The sequence below is a fragment of the Fukomys damarensis genome, unplaced genomic scaffold (genome assembly GCF_012274545.1).
Source record: "Fukomys damarensis isolate Sample0158 unplaced genomic scaffold, DMR_v1.0_HiC HiC_scaffold_23, whole genome shotgun sequence".
NCBI lineage: Eukaryota > Metazoa > Chordata > Mammalia > Rodentia > Bathyergidae > Fukomys > Fukomys damarensis.
The window spans coordinates 9555427-9570970 of record NW_022900935.1 but is presented as its reverse complement, the minus strand read 5'-3'; the positions used below and the strand labels follow the sequence as shown (position 1 = coordinate 9570970).

Here is a 15544-nt window from a genome sequence, read left to right as displayed (position 1 = left end):
TGCTGCTGCCCTCAGGCACAGAGGAGCTGATGTTCTGGCCACCCAGTGGGCAGCCTGTGCCAGTTTTGCAGTCCATGCACTGGGGCTCAGATAGAGGAAGAGGGAAGAAATCCAGAAATAAACCAGTTCAAAGTCTACACTTTTCCCTGAATGCAATGTTGCAGAGATTTTATTCCTCTGCTCTCATAAATACATAAATCTGCACAACTATACACTGGAAAATTAAATCTTTAATTACATCAGCTGTTTTCAAAAATCATGTTCAGAGTAGAGGTTTTCCATGGATAAGAGTTGGCAGATAGCCCCCCTCACCACTAGACAGCAGAAGGCCACTGGCCGTTTATAGCAACCTGCTCCACCCCTTTTAACCTGAGAAGACAGTAATGGGCCCCACAGAACCGACAGGGTGGGGCTGTCCAGAGGTTAGCTAGCTGGCAGGCTGAACCTAGAACGAGACTTAAGGATCATCCCAAGCAGGTTCCCAAGTGCAACTCAACTTGGGGTCAACGGGCCCACCCAAAGGGGAGATTTCCCGCCACCAAGGCTGCACACTCCCGCTAAGGCCGGACAGGGCGGGACTTCAGCCAGGACAGCCCCGTGTGCAGAGTGGGCGGAGAGGTGCCTGCTCCTGTAATTTCATTTCATTTCCATTTCCCCATCCAGGATTCATCTGTGTGCACTCCTATTCCCATGCAATCTGTAGTCTGTCTACAGGGAGGCAAGGGGCTCAGAGTTTACAGCTAGCTTGTGCCACTTTGGAGCCGTTTTTTCTGTTCAAGACTTGACAGATGAAGTCCCCAGCTTCCAGGAGCTTCTGGAAATTCACACCCTTGGAGAAACAAAGTAGAGGATGCAGTGAGTCAGGACACACCCTCAGTATCAGGGAGACATCCCGGTGTGACACTGAAGAAGGAAAGGTGACAACAAGCAGGCTCCTGTTCCTTTCTGACCATGGGACACCAGCTGCCTGTGAGGTCGTGTCTGTCTGGCATGTGGAGTTATCCCTTTGGCTCTCCCTTGCAAGTCTGTGATGCGACCATCAGGAGTGGCACTACAGGAATGGGGGAATCTCCATGCCAGGGCCACACAAATTTGGCCTGGTTGTCAAAAGTTGCATACTGAAGTGAAGGACTGTGAGGCAGAAGGATAGAAATAAAAATACCAACTTGGAAGACTAGGAAGCCAAGCTTTTTTCACAGTAGCTCACATGTTCCAATGTGTTCTATGTGCTTGGCTCTGACCTTGGCGTTCAAGAATTTCTGTTTTTGTTGTTTATTTGTATTTTTGGTGCTGGGGATGGAACCAGGGCCTTGCACACACTAAGCATATGCTCTGCCCAGAGCTACACCAGCAGTCACGTATTTTCTTACTTAATCTTCACCACAGCATATGAGATTGGTGCTGTTATTATTTCCACTTCTCAGGTTTGAGAGAGGTGAGCTAATCTGACATCTCCAGGCATGGTGGCACACACCTGTAATCCTAGCACTTGGGAGGCTGAAGCAGGAGGGTTGCCTTGAGTTTGAGGCTAGCCTGGGCTATGTAGTGAATTTAAGGCCAGCGTGAACTGCATTACGAGAGCCTGTCTCAAAAAACTAAATCAAAACAAATAATGTCATACAACCCGTGAGGGGCAGAACTAGGTTCTAAGTCCCATTTCATTGGATCTCAAAACATAGATACTATGTGGCCTCTATGTCACTAGGGTCCTTACAGACTGGAAGAGCCCTGTGGGGGTGGAGTCTAATTCTACCGCCTTCATCTTATAGAGAACAAAACAAAGACCATGATCCTGGCCCTTTTCAGGGCTCTTTTCATAATCCCTGGGCCTCGCAGAACCGTACCAGGGACATCATGCTAGGCCCCTGGCCTTCTTGGGCCTGTTCGTGACCTTGTTTGATCATATTCTGCTCCTTCAGGAATGTAAGATAAAAAACATCCATAATACCCTGGCACCTCTGCTCTTAACGCCCCCATCATCCAACAACCCCAAACACTGGATGGATCAGCTTCTGAGCCATCAGGCCAAACCCTGGTCAGTTCAGGCTACCACGACCAGGGGCAGGCGGGCTTACCGTGTGAATCCCCAAACCCGTCAGCATGTAGACCAGGTCCTCGGTGGCCAGGTTCCCTGATGCCCCCTGTGCATAGGGGCAGCCTCCAAGTCCTGCCACGGAGGAGTCCACGACACTCACTCCCATCTGAAAACATAAGGGTGGTCGAAGCACTGCTGCCACTGCCCCTGCAGTCCTACCTCCCTGCCACTGCCGGAGATGGTGCGCTATGGGAGGCATTCTTCCTTCGGCTTAGGTCTGGGGAGTGAAAATCCCACTGGAAGGTGGGGCTTCCCTGGCTTCCTGGAAGGTGTCTTTTTTCCTTCACGGTTTCCTTTTTAGACCCCTCCTCACCCTGATGATCTGAGCCTAAATTAAGCTACCTCCTCAGAGGCCCTGATCACTAATCCAAACCCACTGGTGTCTCAAACCTTTGTTTACCGAATCCCACACACACAGGTGCCCCAGGCTGCTGTCACTCTAACCACGCGAGGCCCACGTGGCAGGCCCTGGGCTGGCCACTTCCCACTCTCCTCGGTGACTGCTTCGTTCTCCTTTCCTTCTGCCTCCACCATCCCTTCCCCATCCTCAGTCTCAGCTGCTTCCTTAGTCACAGGGGAAACAGATGCAATCATTAGACCCCCCCGCCGCTCTACCCACTGCCTGAATCAGGGCCAGACGGCTCCCACTCCTGAGGTGACTGAGCTCTCCAGGTCCACCCTGACTGCTCCGCTGTCCCCGACTCCTGGGCTTGTTGCGCCCTCTGCTGCATCATTCTCGCAAAAGCAGGCTAGGATCGGGCCATCTTTCATAGCCTCTTTTGGTGACCGCTCCAATCTCCCATTTCTTTGGCCCCATTCAAAGGAAATGGCCTCAAAGGAGCAATCCCTACTCGTTAGCTCTGCCTTTCTAACCCGAGCCCATTCTGAATGAGGATTTCTCCCTACAACTCTTCCACTGCAGCAGCCCTGGCCAAGGTCACTGGTGACCTCCACACAGCTACTCATATCCAAAGCCCAGGCTGCCATCTTCTGTACGACAACCAGGAGTGTTATCCTAAACACTTTCTTCACACAGTGCCCTGGTTTTCCTCTGACACATCTGACTTCCAGAGGCCTCAGACCAATTTTTTTTTTGGTGGTACTGGGGATCGAACTCAGGTCCTTGTGCTTTCGAGGCAGGCTCCGGAACCACTGAGCTAAATCCCCAGTCCCAGACCAATCTTTTTTGTTTGCTTGCTTGCTTTTTTGAGACAGGGTCTTGCTCTGTAATTCTGGCTAGCATTGAACTCACTATGTAGCTCAGGCTGGCCTTAAACTTGTGGCAATTCTCCTGGCTCAGCCTCCTGAGTGCTGGGATTACAGGTGTGTGCCATCGGGCCCGGCTGTAGGTCCATTCTCTGCTGGCTCTTCCTCTCTCCCCGACTTCTAGAAGCTGGGAACTGGGTGGGGTGGGGTGCATCCCTACCCGAAACCCACGTCTCTTACTGCAGTTCTCGGGCCCCCATCCTCTTCCCCTTTTCACTGCTCAACTTCCTCCTGTCCTTCGAGCCTTGAGCCTGGCTCAGGTCTCTTTGGCCAAATCTTCCCCGACCCTGCAGGTGGGATGGGTGCTTCCCACCCCATGCTTCACTTCCTGGCATCCTTCATGACACAGCAGGAGGGTGACCGTGACTGTCTCCCCAGCACGAGTGTGTGACAAGGTCACCAGCTCTCTGTCCACTACTGCTGGCCTGGCCCTGGCATACTGACACTGGTGAGCAGACATGTGGAACTGAGCTGTCCTCATGCCCTTTGGGAGAGCGGCCATGTGCCTTTAGTTACCTGCAAAGCCATCAGGGTGTTGGCCAGGGCTTGGCCGTAGGTGTCATGGCAGTGCACAGCCACTGCAGCCACAGGCACCTCACGCGTGACAGCCGACAGCATGTCCTTCATGAGCCCTGGGGTGCCCACACCAATGGTGTCCCCCAGGGAGATCTCGTAGCAGCCCATGGAGTACAACTTCTTGGCGACCTGAGAAAGCAAACCAGTACACGGAGAAGGCCCGATTCCCCCAGTAGGGGCTGGAGTGCTGGGAAGCGGGGATTTGTGGCTCAGCTGGTCACCTGCACGTCTAAGGCACTGGATTCCTCCTGGGCACCAGGATCCTGACAACACTAGTGGGAACGAAGAGATTCCTCCCCTGCGGAGCAGAGCGAGCCACTGCGGCAGGCCCTCGGCCCCAGGCCCTGCACTGTACAAATTCTTCATCACTGAGTCCATACTCCCAGCCCCTCCATCTTTCATTTACAATCTGCTCTTTTTTTTCAGTACTGGGGACTGAACCCAGGGCCTTCACACTAAGCTACATCCCCAGGCCCTTTTTTTTGAGACAGGATCTTGCTAAGTCACTGAGTTGCCCAGGCTGGCCTCAAACTTATGGAGATCCTCCTGCCTCAGCCTCCAGGGTGCTGGCATTATAGGTATGTGGCACACTCACCTGACCCTGTGACCATTTATCAGGACACCACACAGTATTGGGAAACAAATGGCCTTTAAAGGGGGACAAACGTAGTCTGAGGCCTGACTTTACCATTTGCAACCTGGGTGTCTTTAGTTTGTTTCAACTCTAAAATGGGAGAATAACAAATTTGCAGAAATTCTGAGGTGAAATGACATAAGCTCCTGAAATGCTCAAACTCCATTCGGGCCCTGGGATCTCCTGGGCATCAACCCATTACTAGGAACCCTGGGGCTGCTGGACAAGGCCCTCTGAGGACACCTCCACGCAGCACACCCCACCCACCACACACACCTCAGCTACTTTAGCCGGGGAGATCTTCCCTTCATAGGGACATCCGAGCACACAGGAGACGTACCTGCAGGAAGGGGGAGGAAGGACATCGGTGCCCTAGGCTCTTCGGCCAGCAGGGCCCTGTCCAGGAGGGCGGAGTGGGAAGACCCGCAGGGGCCTGGGAGGAGCCAGAGAGGGCAGTGTGAGTGTGCACCTGATGGGAAAAGCGGACCCTGAGGCAGAAGCTGGGCCAGCGCTCAGGAGGAGACAGTCACTGGACAGGGCATTTTCTCTGCACGCGACCCTGCTGGAGAGCAGGGCACACCAGGGAGCAGACGGACAGGGGCTTGTGCTTGCGGAAAGCACAGCTGGGGAGGGAAGGATTTAATAAGCAGCTAAATGTCACATTCTAGGACATGGGGGATTATGGCAGCCCAGGAGAAGGGCACCAACTCGCACTGAGGGACAAGGCAGGCTTCTCAGAGGAACCGACATCCACAGTGGACCCAAACAGGAATGAGGTAGGCTACGCAGGTTCTGAGTCTATAAAGAGCGAGTACAAAGGCCCAAGGCAAGAGAGCAGACATGTGGCGAATGGAAAGAAACTCCAGGTGGGCTAAAGGGTGATGTACAGAAAGGAACCATAAACAACAAAGTCACAGTAAGTGGCAGGAACTGAATCATGCAAGTCCTGTAAACCACATCAAAACGACTGAACTCAGCTGAGGATGTAGCTCAGTGGCAGGGTATGCACTTAACACACACAAAGCACTGGGTCTGATCCCCAGCATGGGAAAGGAAAAATTCTGAGCTGGGAATTCTGAGCACGCCTGTAGTCCCAGCCCTCAAAAGGCTGAAGCAGGACTGCTGTGACTTCAAGGCTAGCCTTCCAGATAATATTTCAAAAAACCAAAAACAAGTACGAGGTCCTGAGTTTGATCCCCAGTACAAAAAAAAAAAAAAACACCTCTCCCCAAATAAAAAAGAAAAAAGGGCCTGGGGATGTAGTTCAGTGAGAAGACCCTGGTTTTAATCCCTACAACTGCAAGGAAAAAAGAAGCCTGAACTTGGCCAGCCACTGAAGGGTTTTTTCAGGAGTGACAGATGTGAGCTTCTGAAGATGCGGCTGCTGTGTAACCTGACAGGAGCCTGACCTCACTCTCATCACGGGAAGGTGGAGGTTTCAGACATTTCACACCAATACCTGCAGGCGCTGCTGTTGGGACTGAGCCTCAGGAGCGCCGAGGGACGTGTCAGGAGCTTGTGCAGAAGCCGGGACTAAACTCACCTCCATCTCATGCCCTGTCCTGCCGGGTGATGCTGGTGCACTGACTGAATTCTGAGGTGAGCAAAGCACCTGTCAGGAGGTGTGGACCACATTTCCCTGGGGTGTGGCGGGTGGGCTGCCCCAGCGGGACAAGGAACTTGTGGTGGGGGAGGACAGCTGGGGTCAGAACTGAGCCCCCCAAGGAGGGCGCTGAGGGGACACGAGGGGATGCAGTGTGGCCTGACTCACCCCCGCACAGGAATCCCGGCAGCCTGCGCGGCCTGCAGGACCTCACCCATGCGATGGAAGCTCTCCTCTATGGAGCAGTTGATATTCTTCTTTGAGAACAGCTCCGAGGCAGCTCCGAAGACGCTTACTTCCTTGGCGCCAGCAGCCACCTGCCAACGCCCAGGGAGTTCCCTCAGCACCTTTCAAGGGTCACTGACATTGTGGGAAAGGTCAGGGAACGTTACAGGCTGGGCTGTGTCCCCTTAAGAAGATGTGCTGAAGTCTTAAGCTCCAGACACTCACAATGTGACCTTATTTGGAAACATGGTCATTGCGATGTAATTAGGAAAGAGGAGGCCACGCGGGAAGAGGGTGGGCTTCTTATCCGCTGTGACTGGTGACCTTAAGAGAAGACGGCTGTGTGACGTCAGAGACAGAAGAGCAGCCCATGTGAAAAGGCGCAGTCCCCAGGGTGATGCATCGACCAGCCAAGGGTGCCAGGGCTGGAGGCCATCAGCGGTGCCTGGGAGAGGCTGGGGGTACTCTCTGAGTTCTCAGAAGGAACCAGCCCTACTGACACCTTGATTCTGAGCTTCTGGCCTCCAGAATGTGAGAGAATAAATGCATTCTTAATTTTTTATTTTTTGTGGTCCAAAAAATATGGAACAGTTTACAAATTTTCATGGCACCCTTGTGCAGGGGCCATGCTAATCTTCTCTGTATCGTCTTAGTTTTAGTACGTATGCTGCCAGAGCGAGCACTATTCTTGTTTTAAATCACCCAGTTTGTAGTACTTTGTCACAGCAGATCTAGGAAGTACACAGTGAACTCTACCTCAGAATAAACCACAGCTGGGGGTGTGGCTCAGTTATTAGAGCACTTGCCCAGCAAGGTGAGGACCCAGGTTCCATCCCTGGAACCCCAAGGTTCCAACAACTTTAACATTTCCCAAGGAACACCACTGCTGCCACTGTTACTATCCTGAAATCCACACTTGAAAGGAGCCTTCTGCCTAAATAGAGAACCAACACCTAGCAGGGATGCTGTCTGCTGTCTAGAAAAATGGTAGGCTGGCAGATGGCAGAACTACTGCTGAAACTCTCAGGAGAACCTGGTTACCTTCCTCTGAAGAGCTAGCATTTTCTCTGCACTTGTCATATGCCGGGCTCTTGCTAAGCAAACCATGTGTAAGCTATTTTCTGAAATCTTCTCAACATCGGGCACTACCATTCATCCTACTTTATAGGCAGAACTGAGGCTCAGAGAAGTTAACAACTTGTCAGGCTCACAAAGCAGTGAGCAGCAGGGCCAAGACTGCCCCAGGATACAATGGTGCCAGTAACCACCACAGACAGGATGTTCAGACAGACATTCCAGGACAGGGAACCACGGGGACAAACACCATCAATCTTACCCTAGGACCCCCACCAACAAGCTGTCCTCTTACCGCTGCCTCAAAGCCTTTCATATTTGGAGTCAGGACTGGGTAGCTGATGCCAGGAAACTTCTGAATGCCCTTTAAAACTTCAGTGTGGTCAGCCATCTAGGAGCCAAAGGACATACAGCCCAGTCATCACCAAGGCAGGAAGAGAGCCCTAAGTTAGAGAAAGCCTTTTCCCCAGAGTCTCTGCTCTCCAGCCCATGTGGACAGTAAGTCTTCTACAGGGCTGAGTTTCCCATCATGTTTACCATCTGTGAATGCTGTGTGGCCTGGAGGCCCATGGGTTTGAGCAAGATCCCCGATTTCTCCTTACGGCTGATACCACCAGTTTCGTGGAAGCAGCACCAGCAGTAAAACCACCACTTGCCATTTGCCTAAAACATTCTCCAGCCAGGCACTGCTCCACTCCTCATTATTTAATGCTCATTTCGTACCAGGTTCTTTCTTTTCCAGTTGCCCAGCTTTGTGAAGCAAGATGTCTTTTATTGCATAGGCATGGAGAGTCTAGATTGTGTGTGTGTGTGTGTGTGTGTGTGTGTGTGTGTGTGTTGGTTTTTTGAGACAGGGTCTCACTATGTAGTTGAGACTGACCTGGAACTCACTACGTAGCCCAGGCTGGTCTGGAACTCATAGTGATTCCTGCCTCAGCCTCTGGAGTGCTGGGATTATAGGTGTGTGCCACCACGCCCGGCTGAGACTAGATTTTTAAAAATGGAAGAGACCTGCTAGGCCATCTGCAACCTGGAAAGGCCATACCAAAGTCACCAGAAAGCTGGGCACCGCTGAGACTGAACTCAGCACACACACACATAGCACCTTGGCCAAGTCATGTCCTTTCGGTGCAACTCAGTGCTGGGAATCGCCTGAGACCTCTCAAAGCCAAAGCCATGGGAACCTATGCTCCCAACTTCCGCTGGCTTCAAGAGCCAACACAAGACTTCCCACGCTCTCGTCCAGGAAAGGCCTCTTCCCAAGTCTGGGGCTCACCTGAGGAACCCACTTGGGAGACACAAAGCTGGTGGCTTCTATGACAGGAAGTCCTGCTTCCGAAAGCATGTCTATCAGCTTGATTTTCACTGGTGTAGGTACAACATTCTACATTGGAGAGAGAGACAGCAGAAAAGGTAGGTCAGCACACAGTACCGGCTGGCTCCCAGCTTTTGCTGCAGCCAGCACCTCAATGTCTTGACTTTCAAATGCTAACATAAATTCACATGGTATCCTGCCAATGCTGATGATGGGGTACAAGGCTTGTCTTATAGATCCACAGAGTGTGTGTCACAGTGGCAACAGCTTCTCATCTGAAAAGGAGTTAGTGTCTTCATGGAAATAGTATTTTTCTACCATCCAGACTTTTCCTTAACTAAATGTATGCTAAGTTATGGCCCCATCATAGACAAATTGAGACCGGGGTGCACAGTCTGGAAGGGTACAGATGACTCATGCTGTCTGGGTCCTACAGGATGGAGTCCCAAAGTACCACACCCTCCCTTTCCCCCTTTTCTAGCTCCTAACAGCACAGGACTTTGCGCTCAAGTGCTCTGCCTGAAGCCTCCTTCTCTCCCTCCCCGACACCTAGTCACGCACAGATTCTATGATTCCTCTCTGCAAATCTACAGCCATCATCTCATGGATGCACGGCATGCTCTCATTCTACCAAATCTTCCTACATGGGAATCTTCCAAAACCACAGCCTCCATTGTTTCATTTTCCTGTTTAAAAGCCTTCTGGGCCAGGTATGGTGGTTCACGCCTATAATACCCACATTGGGGAAGGTGAGGCAAGAGGATCATTGTGAGTTCAAGGCTAGCCTGGGCTACATACTGAATTCAAGGCCAGCACGAACTATATAGCGAGAATTGTCTCAAAAAAACAAATAATAGCCTTCTGTAGCTCCTTAGCACCAAAGATTAGGTCAAAATTCTCAGAACTCTAGGTTCATCTCACCAGGTCCACCCACCTGGCCCCTCAAATTTCTCTCTTGCTGATTTAATTTAATACACCTGGTTTTGGGTTTGGTTTTGAGATGGGGCCTTATTGCGTTGCCCCTGGTTTTAAACTCACAGGTTCAAATTATCCTCTCAAGTAGCTCACAAAAGCTGTTGCTTGTTTAACACTTTTGTTTTGGTGGTACTGGGGATTGAACCCAGGGCTTTTCCACTGAGCTGTACCCCCAGGCCCTCTTTTAAAAAAGTTTTATTTTAAGAGAGGGTCTCACAAGTCACTAAGTTGTCCAGGCTGGGCTTGAATTTGTAAACCTGCTGCCTCAGCCTCCCAGGTAGTAGAATCACAGGAATGTGCCACCAGGCCCAGTTACAAACAATTTCTAAAAGCCTTGTATTCAGGCATGATGTTGGATGCTGGGGACATAGCAGTATCACAACAAACTAGATGCTGCCCTCAGGGAGCCTCCACACTACTGCCTCCAAAAAGTATTCACAATTAAAACCAAGCTGGTCATGCTTTTTTTAAAAAAAGGAGAAAAAGCTTTCAATTAATTAATTAATTAATTAATTTTCAGGACAGGGTCTCACTGGGTAGTCCAGGCTGGCCTTGAACGCACAGTGATTTTCCTGCCTCAGTCTCCCAAGTGTTGGGATTACAGTCTTGGGCCACCATACCTGGCTAAAAAAGGCTTTTTTTTTTTTTGGTTTTTTGGGACAGGGGCTCACTGGGTAGTCCAGGCTGGCCTTGAACCCACAGTGATTTTCCTGCCTCAGTCTCCCAAGTGTTGGGATTACAGTCTTGGGCCACCATTCCTGGCTAAAAAAGGCTTTTTTTTTTTTGGTACCGGGGATCGAACTCGGGTCCTTGTGCTTGCAAGGCCGGCACTGGAACCACTGACTCAAATCCTCAGCCCTTTTTTTTTTTTTGGTTTTTTGAGACAGGGTCTCACTATGTATTTGAGACTGATCTGAAACTCACTATGTAACCCCAGGCTGGTCTTGAACTTACAGCGATCCTCCTGCCTCAGCCTCTAAAAAAGGCTTCTCTTAAAAAAAAAAAATGTATATATATTTCTACATACTTTCTACATACAATTTGCTAGTTGCTAGCCATGTGTGGTTGTTTAAATTTAAATTGCTTAAAATTATACACAAGTTTGGTTCCTCAATCAGACAAGAAACTGAAACTTCTACAGAAAGTTCTGTGGGACTGCACTATTTTACACTGTTTCCCAGGTAAATGTTTCCATACACAGAAGCTTTGTTTCTTAAAGTATAAAACTGAATATGGGTGTTATCTTATAACCTTGAGTTACTCAATATATTCTTACATTAACAGCTTTATAATGTTCCATTTTATGAAAAGTCCCTAGTGTATTTGACCCAATTTCCCTGCCATATGAAATTCCAAAGCAGATGCCAGAGACATTTTTATTTTTTGGTTGATTTCCATCTTTACCTTTTCATTTTGTAGACCATCTCGGGGACCAACTTCCACAATTTTCACCTGCTTTGGGAAAGTGCCCATAGATAAGGTGCTGACCTTTGGTTTAAAAGGGGAAACAAAAAGGGAAAGAAATTGTCACCATTTACCACAGGAACCATTCTGACAGGATGCATCCTTATTCACTGCTACTGAGACAAGAGGGACTATTTTTTACTGTTTAATTTGTGTGTGGTCTCTCTTAGGATCAAAAAGCAGACTGCACTGACGAACACCAATGGGCAAGGCTCGCATCCGAGTACAGGCTCTTCCCTGAGATCCGGACGCACTTCCAGCTGGCCGTGTAACACTATCTGCACCTCTCAACTGTCCCCGAGAGAACTCTAATTTCTCCTATAAAGCCTGTCTGACTTCACCCTTTCTAGCTCTATAAAAGTTGTCCCATGTGCCCATCCTGTTGTTTAAGCCGGTTCCTGACTAGTCCCCTTCCTGTCTGCTGTGGCCTAGAGGCTCCCGGGAAACTCAACCCAGCCTTGTGGCTTTGCTCCAGCCCCTCACTTCTCTCCCACAGCAGAACTGTCGGTGCTCTGCTCACATCTTCCTCTCACCCTTCAGTCGCAGAGGCCTCCTCTGACCAGTCTGCATGGCTGTTGATCCCCTCACCTCCGCTATTTTCTGCTTTAGGACTGCAGTTGTTATTTCCTTCAGAGCACAGCCAATATGCTTACTTGAGGTTTCCGGCAACAGCATGAAGCTGTTCAGAGACCTCGTCTGCCTCAACCTCATTCCCACTGTTTGGCACTGAGCCTGCCACACGGGAGGCACCGATTAAAGTTACTGAAAGGGGCTGTGGATTTAGCTCAGCAGTGCCTGTCTCACAAGCACAAGGTCCTCATCTCCATCCCCAGGGCCGGGGCCCCGTTACTTGAAACCACAAACCAGTGAGCTCTGGATCCTGCAGCATGCTTGGATATAGGAGAGATCTGTTCTAATCCTAGGCTGATGGGAAGAGGGAGAAAGAAGTCTGAGAGAAGATGCCCCTGAGGGAGGTTAAAAATATTTTTTTAAAAAGCCTCAAATCTCCTTTATATAGTTCGCCCCATATCTAGCCCTCCTCCCCACCCAGTAACACAGGGCAAGTATCACAGGGCTTCTTTTCCTCTACCCTTAACATAACTCTTCAAATCAACTTCATTTTACCAGATTTCACCTGTATAACATACTGAAGTGAGGCAAGGGAGGAAGTATGCTGTATATTCTGCCAAGGATCCCAATCCCCCGAGACCTGTAAGGAAGGAAATATACTCTGCCTTGAGCCAGCTGAAACTTGACAACTCACCTAAGTGGCCCTGGTTCTAGACAGCAAAGCTTCTTCTGGACTAAGGTGATAAACCACTGCTTTATGAAGCCAGCAGACTGAGCGGGAAGGTCCCTGCAACTTGAACGTCCCTCCAATAGAGATATTTGCTTCTCCTGGTCTATTACCCTAAAAGTATTCCAGTGGAACTTGAGTTCCACGAGGCAGGTCTTCTTTTACGAACCGGTGCATTTCCAAGGTTCTACTATGTAATAGGTTTTAACAGATAATTTAATTTTGTTGAAAGAATGCAATACCTGCTTCCAAATTTCTTTTGGAGAACAAGATAAAACTCAGTTCCACTTCCTTGCCCATAACAAATCTTTATACAATAAGTCACATTTATTAAGTGCTTACTATTCAGCAAGGACTTCTAAGAGACCTTTACCTATTCACTCATCTCTCCCTCTCAGCAATTTAGGACTATCATAATCCCCATTTAGCTGGGAGAAATGTGAGGCACAGAGATGAACTCTTCCAAGATACACGGCTAGCTAGTCACCGAGGAACATCAGAACCTGGCAGTGTGGCTCGACAAGTGCATATCCCTAACCCCTAAGCCATCGCTGTTGCCTCTTTACCACCAGGCAGGTCAGTTCTATTCTGGTTAAATGCTCAGATCCTTCTTAATGTAGAATTCTGCTCAGAGATGATCTTCTCTAACAACATAACCACTGTGTTGCCCTGTCCTGAGCTATAGTGTCTATATCAACACCAACAGTAAACAACGGCTAACATCCAGTGCCAAACCACTGGCATCGGTGCGTCCGGGCAGGGACTATCCAACACCCAGGATGAAACTAGGCCTTCGAAAGATTACTCAAAATCACACATCTAGAAAGTGACATAGCTTGGACTTGAGACCAGATCTGGTTCTGATACTAAACCATGCTAGTAACCTCATGGGGAATCATTTCATTATATAAGGCTTTTGTTGTTTTCCCTGGGGCCATAAACTGATGCCATTTTCATTTTACACACGTGCAGCTGATGGAGGTGAGCAGCCTAAAAACATGAAAGTGTCTTTCTGAGGAACCCACTGCCAGGAGAGTGTAATTTTCCGCACTGTAGATATAACTACTTCCAAACTCGAAGGTAAAAAAATACCACCGATTGATCGTTTATTAAGAGCCAGAACAATGCCAAATGCTTGATCTACATTTTCTCTAATCTCCAATATGACCGTAATATCCATTTCACAGGTGAGAAAACTGAGGTTTCTGAAGAGTAAAACCCTGTCACTGAACCTAGAGAGCAGTAAGACCACACTGGCACACGCTTTAACCAACACAATTTATTTAACCCTTTACACAGCTGGCTCGGCTACACCTTCCCTGCACTCACTGAGCAAAACATCAGGTTCGAACAGAATCAAAGGGCAATCTGAAGGGAATCACAGCCTGGCCCCACTCCATCCAAATTCTCCCCCAAAGTCCCTAAAACAACAGAAGCTAGAAACGAAGGCAGGAACAGAGTGACCTTGCTTTTTCCACACGGAAGGGGAAGGGTGTTCGTGTTTTTCACTAATGAAGCATTGGAAAGGTCTGAGGATCAATAAGAGGAAGAAAGAAGCCAGGGCGACGGGGAGGATCCCTGGACAGAGAATCAGGACATCCAGGATGTCGTCTCAGGTCTCCATGATCCGAAAAGATCGCTTCGCTTCAGCGGGCCTCAGTTTCCCCACACTACCAAGGGCTCTGAGACAGGGCGGGTCCAAAACTTCAACACCCTCCCAGTTCTGGCCAGAAAGTGACGGGCTTCGCCCCACGGGAAGCAGCCGCCACGCCACGGGCCAAATCCCCGAACCCGACCGTCACGGTGCCTGTGGGGCCGCCGCCTGGGCACTTACAGCCCTAAGGGACGCCAAGCCCACCAGCCGCCGGGGAAGAACACGCCTCACGCCCGCCATCTTGGACCGGCTTCCTCTGCGGCCGCCCGCTGCGCGCACATGACCGCAGGTGGGCGTGGACTGGACTTGGGCGGGGCCTTGGGCATGACGTCAGATGCCCTGCGCCGCTCTGCTATGAGTTCATGTTGCTTTTATTTTTGTTTCAATTTTTTTGTTTGTTTGTTTCTGGTACCGGGGATTGAACTGGGGAGACACGCGGCGGAACCACTGAGCTTAAATCCCCGGCCCTATTTCAATTTTTTAAATTAATACATGTTTGTAGTCCATAACCAAGATAAGTAACTATATGCATCCACCCAAATGGCTGAAATTAAAAAGCAAAAGAAGCCGGGGGTGGCGGCGCGAACCTGTAATTCCCCATGTGGGAGGCTGAGGCAGGAGGATCTCAGCGAGTTCCAGGCCAGTCTGGGCTACAGAGTGAGTTCTAGGCCAGGCAGAACTACACAGTGAGACTCTTATCTCAAAAACAAAACAAAACAAAACAACCCCAAACCCAAACAAAAGAATGACTGCGTTGCAAAAGACCATAGCAAGTGTTAGAGTGGTTGTGATAAAAAAGACACCCATGCACAACTGGTGGGAATGCAAATTAGTACATCGTTTATAGAAAATAATATGGAAATTTCTAAGAAAATTAAAAATAGAGCTACCACACGACCAAGCAATTTACCACTCTATCTATTATCTATTAATCTCCAAAGAAAGCGAGATTGGCATATTGAAGGGAAATCTGGATTTCCATCCCCATGGAAACTTTAATCACAATAAACAGGACATGGAATCAAACTGTGTCCACCATTTGGTGAATAGGTAAAGTGTGTTTCCCTCCCTGGGAAATACATTTTGATGGATGCTTCAAGAAGGAATAAGATCCATCCCGGGGAAGAGAATGCAGGCAAAGCTTTCCACACAGAGGACTGAGCATGTGCAGTAGCCGGAAGCAAAGAAATTGAATGCTTAGAGCAGCATTTTCCAATCTTCACGTTGTGTCCCACTAACTGGTTGTAATATCAATCTTGTGGGTATGATTTTTTTTGTCACTTTGAGGCAAGGTTTCCTTATGCAGTTCAGGCTGGCCTTGAGCTCACAGCGATTCTCCTGCCTCAGCCTCCCATATGCTAGGACT

At 49.4% G+C, this 15544-nt stretch overlaps 1 protein-coding gene and 1 non-coding gene across 2 annotated transcripts; both read right to left on the bottom strand.

The window, feature by feature from the left end:
- Positions 1–147: 147 nt before the first annotated feature.
- Positions 148–14465, bottom strand: Hmgcl (3-hydroxy-3-methylglutaryl-CoA lyase). Its single transcript, XM_010625957.3, has 9 exons — positions 14359–14465; positions 11168–11251; positions 8750–8857; positions 7769–7864; positions 6343–6491; positions 4848–4911; positions 3878–4066; positions 2076–2201; positions 148–829 (listed from the first exon to the last, which is right to left on the bottom strand). The coding sequence occupies exons 1-9, from the start codon at positions 14416–14418 to the stop codon at positions 728–730; spliced, it is 978 nt and encodes a 325-aa protein (XP_010624259.1). The 5' UTR covers positions 14419–14465; the 3' UTR covers positions 148–727.
- Positions 6976–7082, bottom strand: LOC117287468. Its single transcript, XR_004518764.1, has one exon. It is a non-coding gene; the product is annotated as a U6 spliceosomal RNA (small nuclear RNA).
- Positions 14466–15544: the final 1079 nt, after the last annotated feature.